The 8,261-nt window shown below is 39.6% G+C and overlaps 1 protein-coding gene across 1 annotated transcript; it reads right to left on the minus strand.

Annotated features, from left to right (window-relative positions):
• Positions 1-5,892: 5,892 nt before the first annotated feature.
• LOC133462464 (growth/differentiation factor 10-like) lies at positions 5,893-7,923 on the minus strand. The gene is made up of 5 exons (XM_061743720.1): positions 7,826-7,923; positions 7,238-7,386; positions 7,048-7,131; positions 6,828-6,958; positions 5,893-6,230 (listed from the first exon to the last, which is right to left on the minus strand). Exons 1-5 carry the CDS (start codon positions 7,921-7,923, stop codon positions 6,078-6,080), a joined length of 615 nt encoding a protein of 204 aa, XP_061599704.1. The 3' UTR covers positions 5,893-6,077.
• Between the last annotated feature and the right edge of the window lie 338 nt (positions 7,924-8,261).

Raw genomic sequence — 8,261 nt, forward strand, 5'->3', positions numbered from 1 at the left:
CTTACAGAGATGAGAAGCGTAACAGGTGGAAAGGGAAGTTCAACCCGGAATGGACAAATTCATACTGGTTCAGTCTTCCCACTGGGACAAAACCAGTGTCTCATACGTTCAGAGACCGTGGCGTTCAAAGTGCGAAAGGGAAACGCCACTGAAACAAAACACAAAGTTTTTCATCAAACATATCCACTCAAGTCTGAACTGAAGTCACAGAAAATAAGCTGACCATCTTAAAACATGTTTGGGTCCACATACAGCTGTGAAGCAGCTTTCTCCACAATGAACATAATTAAAATAAATATCGTTCCAGGCTCATCAATGAGCACCTTCTCATGTGCATGTGAACCTGACACCATCCAGCCCAGATTTAAAGTCCTGGCAGGAGAAGTTAGAGCTCAGTTCTCTCACTGAACGACAGAAATTGGGGGCATAAGATTATTAGAGGGGAAGAAAGAGAAACTGCAAAACTGTTCAATTGTTAAGATGTGTTTATATTCATTTATTATAAAAATGTGTTGAGACAATTAACAAAGAAAAGGGGAAATTCAAACTGCTGGTAAAGAAATAAAATAAGAGCATTTGAAAAATAAAAGAAAATCTATTTTATTTTTAAGAGAAAAAAATATGTGTAATTGAAGTTACACATGTTAATGGGCAAATATGTACTTTTTTAATATAACAGTCAGATGCAGATGTTGATACAACTATGAGGCTACTTGAATATATATATATATATATATATATATATATATATATATATATATATATATATATATATATATATATATATATATATATATATATATATATATTATGATGTTCTGGACCTTCGCTTGAGTAAATTTTCTCTAAATGGACCTCTTAAAGTTGAATACCCCTGCTATACAGTGTTAATATTTAACGGGCCCCGGGCCACTCTGTTCTGAAAAAATTGGGCCCCAAGGTCAGAAAGGTTAAGAACCCCTGGTTTAAATGATCATAGATTTTCTGCATGCTGCGTGTGTTAAGATGAAAACTTGAGAAGATATCACTCTTTGTATTCTGTGCTAGGGATCTAATGCACTTCTTAAAATCCCTTTCATTATAATAATCACTAGTACCAAGATTGTTCTTAGTGTTGTTGAAAAACATAGAGTCCGGATCCAGCACATTATCATATTCCATATGTTTACTATTTTCATTTAGTTCAAATGGATTAAAAATCATGTTATTGAAGTCAGATAAGGGAACAAACTCAGACTCAGAAACATTACTGCCAAAATCTGTGTCATTTAAGCTGTGATAAGGGAATAAAATAGCACAGTCTTCACAGATCCATGAAGACCATTCAGCTGAATTGTGCCTATCTAAAGGCGTACACCTTGTGTGAAATAATCTATTACAACATGTACAAACAATACCATATTTAGTTTTACCATTGCACTTTGAGCAAAGGTTGTCACACTATCAGTGAGAGGTGAATATTAGGTAAATTATGGAAACACATGATTGTAACCGATGGACGATGACATCATTGGGTCCAGATGTTGCACACGTGTTAATTCATGAAACCAACATATACAAAATTTACTGAGCATAAGATATTTAAAGATGTCAGTATTTTTCCTAAATGAAATGTTTGTAAGGTTTATTGGTAAAATAGATCTAAAATTATTTGATGAATTGGTTTTTGTAAATAATGAAGACAATAAGTGTGTTTCTTATTCACCAAGAATATCAATATCCTTAACTCTCCTGAAATAATAATAAATTGATGCACATTAAACAATTGACTGAAGTAAAAGTGAAATACTTTAATATATATTTGACGATACACACACTTAGCCATCAACATCACAACACTTTATTAACATGACATTCTTTCTTAACACAGAGAGTTTACAAAGAATGCTTGTTTTAAATCAAAGCTTGTTATAATGGTATTAGAGCTACACAAAATGAAAGCTCTGGGTACGTGACCACCGATGTTTTATCCACCACCTTGTTGGCTAGACTGATTTGGATTTCTCTGCCAGAAGGTGACGAGAAACGGAGGACATTTAAGAACATTGTCCCCCAGATTATCTTCTTGGGTCGCTAGTTGCATGCAGAATGACATCTCCTCATTTTCCGTGCGGAAATGAGGTGTGACTTCATAACGGAGGCCGCAGCTTTCTGCAATTGTGGTAGGGCTGCTGTGTACATGCAGCGTGGTGACCGTCGGGTAGGTGGTTTTCACTTCCAGCTGGTCGTGACCCACAGCAGGTAAATCCACAGGCAACACCACGTAGGCATGCAGGAAGATCTCTCCAATAATGCAGTTGAGTTTGGTAGACCAGCAGTATTCTCCCAGGTCTCCTGTTAAAATAAACTAATCTATAAAGCCCAATACTCAACAGGCCAATTACAACTACAATTTTTCAATTAAAGTAGATAAATATAATCATTTTAATCAACATTAAATAGCATGCTCTCTCCAAGCAACTCTCCAAGTGTATAGTCAGCCATTGTAATAATAGCATTTTTCATTTTGTTATTATCTTACATCACATGAAATCTTCTTGATAGTTCAAAGTGAGTACAGTTTTAAACTTTTAAATGTTGTACTAATATGTCCTGTATGTATGATGCATGTATATGTTGTCATAATCATACTGTGTTTGATCCTGCATCCCCTGGGGGACAATACAGTTAATCTTGACTCTTGAATTCTTTGCAGAGCATAAAGCAGGACAAAAGCAGCCAGACAGAGCTCAAGGTCAAATGTATCTATACAACTCATTAAAAAACAACTTAATTTATGAACAAATTGACGCCATAATAGAAAAAAATAGCACATATGGATTGACATGAGCTAATTCCATTGCAAGTGATGTGTCATCATTTTTTTATTAATTTGTTGTCTTTAGAAATTGAGCTGGAAATATATTTGTTTCAACAAACTCTTCAGAAGATCACAATGTCACTTTGCGGCTCCTTACCTTCTGTGGAGTCTTTCATCCGTATATTGTGATTGTCCTGAAGTTGCAATTTTTTGTAGTATGTCATTGAACTGCACTCCCTCAAACACTCTGTTGGTAGTTTCATAGTGCTGGGCTTCCGCTCTACTAATGTTTCGTAGTCTGAGCATTTAACTGCCCCAACAGCCATTACAAAGGGGGACAGTAAGAAAAAAGACAGCCACACACTGGAATGCTGAGTCATTGTGTCCAATAATTATCTTTAAAGAAAAGAACCCCAAAAAAGGATAATGCTCAGCAACAGGAACAGATCTTCCACTGAACACAAATGCATGAACAGCAAACAGAAATATTGATGGCTTTTTGGATACGCCTCACTTTGCCTGTCCTCCCAGAAGCTCCTGGCTTTTTGTTGGTGCCAACATTCCTTCAGCTCCCGTTTCCCTCCCTCTTGGCTTAATATCACAAGCTTCTGCCTGTCTGGCAGGCGGGGCAGGGCAGCATTTAGATAATTTGTTGCTGGATACAATCTCCTTTGAAAAAAAACTCCTATAAGCTTATCCAAACTAACATTTGAGATAAATAACAACCAAGAATAGAACAATGAATGACTTTAATCATTTTTATTATGAATACATGAGACAAAAAAACAGTCACAGATTTGGTGTAAATGATCAAGATGACAAAGCAGTGCATCGCTGTTGGTCTAAATGTAATGATTAAACATAACAATAGAGTACTTGTTATAAAATACTCAAATAGTGTGAAGTAACACTATAAAGTAAGCAAGAGCATATGATGAAAATGAAAACAATATTATGTCAAAGAAATTCGTTTCACAGCTGAAAAATGCACCCACCCAAGAAAAAGATTAGGATCGTACAAAAAAGGAAGAAAAAACCTACATGATAGGTTTTCACTCTATTTGCAACAAACAGAGATGAGACTGACATTATAAACCAGTTCAAACTTGCAAACAGAGGATTGCTGAGACAGAGCCAGAGCACATGTGTTGTTCTCATCCAAAATAAAAAATTAAAAACATGAGGCCAAGTTTTACATGCAGGTTGTTTATTTTGCACACATTATGGTAGAATTTCTGGGACAAGACATAATTTTAAACAAATCTGCTGCCCTCTTTTAAACGTCCTCGGGCAAGTTTTAAAGAGGTTACAAATGCAGAATGTTTGAAATGTTTTTACATATAGAAAATTTGAAAATTATCCAAAGTCTTTAATGGTTAACACTTGCAACAGCAAGTCTCTGCATAATTACAACCTCATTTGACCGATTCCACTGCCCCTACTGAGGATGCATTAAATTATTTCCCATTAGAGGACATCAGGGAAAAGCAAACTGGCTTCTGAGGGGATCTGGCACAGAGCAGTCACACATTTTTGGAGGGAACACTCAGTAACAGCTAGCAGCTATAAATAGTGACCTGCTCTCATGTGATTTATTTAAGGAGAGGCCAATACCATTTTTTTTACCTACATGACAGCTGCTTTCCAGTAAGTAATTTCCAGACCCTGGTGCCAGAGAACTTAAATTTACCTACAGAGGGAAAAAAAAGCAGGGGCCTCATCTATAAAGCTTGCTTGCGCAGAAAAAGCGCCTGAAAGTTGCGGAAGCCACCTTCTACGCAAATCCTCGGATCTAAAAAGAAAAAAACTAACCGAAAAATCTGCTTATCTTTACGGCAACCCTGACCCTCCCGTAAGAATTTACTTAAGACACGGGGAACTGGTGACGCAGGGATTGAGGTGGTGAAATGAAGCCAGATTCATGTCATACTCTTAATAATGTCATCACACATCACAACATATATTAGACTTAAAATAATAAAATAATAAAATAAAATAGCGCTGATCGTGTTCCTCTGTGTGAAGCTCAGTCAGTCAGGACTCTGGTGCTGCTGGAGCTGCAGCCTCTTCTTCACCCGCTTTAGGACAGAACAAATGAGGGGCTGCGTTTAGGGAGCCCCACGGAGCCCCTAAAGGGACTCAGATTTTTTTTCATATATATGAGTTTTACGCGCTCGTGAAACCTTTACGTGCAGGTGTATGGTGCCTAAATTAGGGTCCCGCGTTAAAACGACGCAGAGCCTACGGCGTAGGGTACGCGGCGACGCGCACCTACGCCGTAGGCTCTGCGTTGGTGTAACGCAGAACCATAAACCCGCCCTGAGCACCTCTGAGGGGAGACGGGAGGGGAGGAGGGGGAGCGGGGGGTGAAGCGGGGCTGCGGGGCCGTTTTCGTATCGCTTTCATACAGTGTCTTGATAATTTGCAATTTAAGGCTGAGCCTACCGTTAGTTTTTAAACTGTAAAAAGTAAGGGGAAAAAAAACCTTTATGATTTTGAAAAGACGGGGGGACATGTGTCCCCCTGTTGCGCCGGGGAACTCACGGCATTTAGCGCAGCAACGGCGTGCTGCCACTCACTCGCTTTATTTTATTGTATACTATTTATATACTTATTCTAACTTTTACTGTGACCACCAAATAATGTGGTTTTCCTGTCCTCCACATCATCTACAACATCTCTGTCTCCGTGAAAGTCAGTGTCACGGTGGCTGCTACTTCTAATTCATTCTGACGCCAAACAGGCTGGAGGAAGCCACTGCGCATGCTCAGTAGGCTCATCCATATGCATTTATGGGCGTGTAGAGGGCGGGATTAGAGGCGGATTCAGCTGCGCAGGTCTGTGATTCATAAAGGAACGTTGCATGCAAATCTGCGTGCACATGGTTTTATTGATCCAGATTTTTTTTTTGCGCCCGGCATTTTCGGCTTTTGAGCATACGTGCACTTTTAGTATGAATCCTACGCAGTCCATTTTAAATGAGGCCCCAGTTCTTTATTTATCTACGTGTGTCAGTTATTGATGATTTACGTCCAGCCAAACAAGCGCTGATGTATCATAACCGGCAGGCTCAACGAATCCGTTCATAGCAGGGCAGCAGGAATGCAAAACTGAAACTGCTTCGGTTCCCACGACCAGTGCCAAACACACAGGCAAAGAGTTGAAGATAGAGAAACAATCAGCTGTACAGGTCTTTATAACAAAGAAGATAGGTATATACTTTGGATAAGCCAGGTTCCTTGTGTCCCACTTGCAGGACTGCAGGACAAACCTCACCCTATTCGTTGGCAGGCTGCCCCGGTTCATTCCCAGGTTCACAGCCACAGGTGCGCGTCAGCTGCACAGAGGAAATGACAATAGTGCTGGTTTCATCCATGAAGACGATGGGCACCATTTCCTGGGAGGTGGGCTGACAGCACGGCAGCTGGCCCTTGAGAAAGGAGGCAAAAAGGGTGTCACCCAGGGGTCTTGCAGCAGCAAATGCCCATAAGACGAAACTAGAAACTTTTAAATATTGTATTTTTCCCCCAGTAGGAAGAAACAAAAAGTGCTAAACGTTTTACGTGCAATTTTCTTAAGACTGTATATTATGAAAATATAACTTTGCACTATCTAAATAATCACAGAATGAAACATTACGTTACCCTCTGTACAAATCAAAACATTTTTAGATTTCATGATTCATTTCTGTTTGTATCCAAAACAGGCTCCCCATGAGACACTCATTCTTGTATATAAACAGTACTTTCTGTGGGTTGTGCCCACAAGTGGAAGCTACACAATAACAATAAACACAAGAGGACAGATGAAGGAAATCATTTATCTCTTTGTAATTCCTGACAGCTGTTGTCACTCCAGATAACATTGGATCGAAATACAGAGAGGTGATTTTCCATGTCAACTTGGCTAGATGTTGTTGTATATGGGGATACATTACAATATCTGTGTTAATAAAAGCAACTGGGATGTGTTAATGAGTAAATTAAAAGAGAGCTGTTGAATGGTTGAAATGTCTTGGAGAAATAACCTGCGAGTTAGTGTCCTGGGCAGTGGAGCGGGATGATGGACACTCTGCAGTTCTGTCTGCAGGATTGCAGAGGGCACACTGAACAGTGGTCAAGCTCATGGGATGAATCACCCAGTTGTCCCAGCCCAGATCTGGAAAGTAACAGAATTTCTTACTACACATAAATAAATAAATAAATAATGTCAGCATACAGTACATATAAGTGTAGATTGTTGCATACCTTTCATGGAGATCTCTGAGGTCGTGGTGCAGCACTTCGGGTCTGTGCTGTTTCCACTGTCAGGCGACACAGAGAGCGCCGGAGCTGGAGCTGGAAGGACATTGCAAACTGGCTGTAGTTTACTGTGACTAAGAGATTAAATAGGTTTTGTGTGAGGGACCTAGTTTTATAAAATTCAGACTCTGCATACCGGTAGTGTCTTGGGACATGGCGCTGAGGCATTTCTGCCATTGCACTCTGATGTTGTCCACCATTCCAACAGGGATTCTTGGCTCATTCTGCAGGTTGAGAGCCCCAAGGAGACTCTTCCTGATGGTCTCCAAAGACTGATCCTGGCACCTAAGTAATCCATGAGATGTAAACTTCCAATATAACAATGGTTGAAAAAACATAGATGCAGAAAACTGTAGCTGTAGAAACCTTTCACACAAGTGAAATGTTACAATGCAACAATCAAAGCAAAAACAATGTGGTTTGTAGCATTCTGTCTCATTATACATGTAGTTGTGCATTTTTAATCATGTTTCCTGAATAACCTGTAGAAGCATTTTAAATGTTTGGTTGAGGTTGGGCTGCAGAATGATTGATTTTGCTGATGCATGAACATTACATTTCTGCAGCTTTGAGCTGTTAATGTACTTGATTAATGCTAAACTGAATTTAGAAACATGGTATTGCATGAATATATCCTGCACTCCATCAACAAGACATTAAAAGGCACATACAAGTGTTACAATACAATAAAGTTGGTTTGATGCACAAGTATAGTGAAACTTACCTGGGATGGGAGACAGCGGAGGCTGTAGGCTCCAACACAAAGTTCTTTACCCCTGAAGAGCCTAGGAGCATCATCATGACAATAAGGGTAAAGGACATGGTGGGTGAGAAATGCGGCCAGTCGTCAGAAGAACTAAGGCTGAGTAAAGCAGGCGATAAACAAAGGTAGTGGTTGATTCCGTACGTCTGGTTGGAGGAGGAGACAGGAGTGGTGAGACAGAGATGTTGCGCTAGTTTGGGAACCTGAGTTTTTATCTAGTTGTACCCCAACGTGGCCTTGAAATACTTAACATTGTTGTCTTGTTCTCTGTCCTGTGTGATCTCCCACACAGAGAAGGAGGATGCGCAGAACTGGCAGAGAAAGTACACTGCAGCTTAATTAAGATATTAGGCGTATAGATCTCTTATCAGATTTTTTTAATGACAGTCTGAATTCT

Source organism: Cololabis saira, chromosome 16, assembly GCF_033807715.1.
Source record: "Cololabis saira isolate AMF1-May2022 chromosome 16, fColSai1.1, whole genome shotgun sequence".
NCBI lineage: Eukaryota > Metazoa > Chordata > Actinopteri > Beloniformes > Belonidae > Cololabis > Cololabis saira.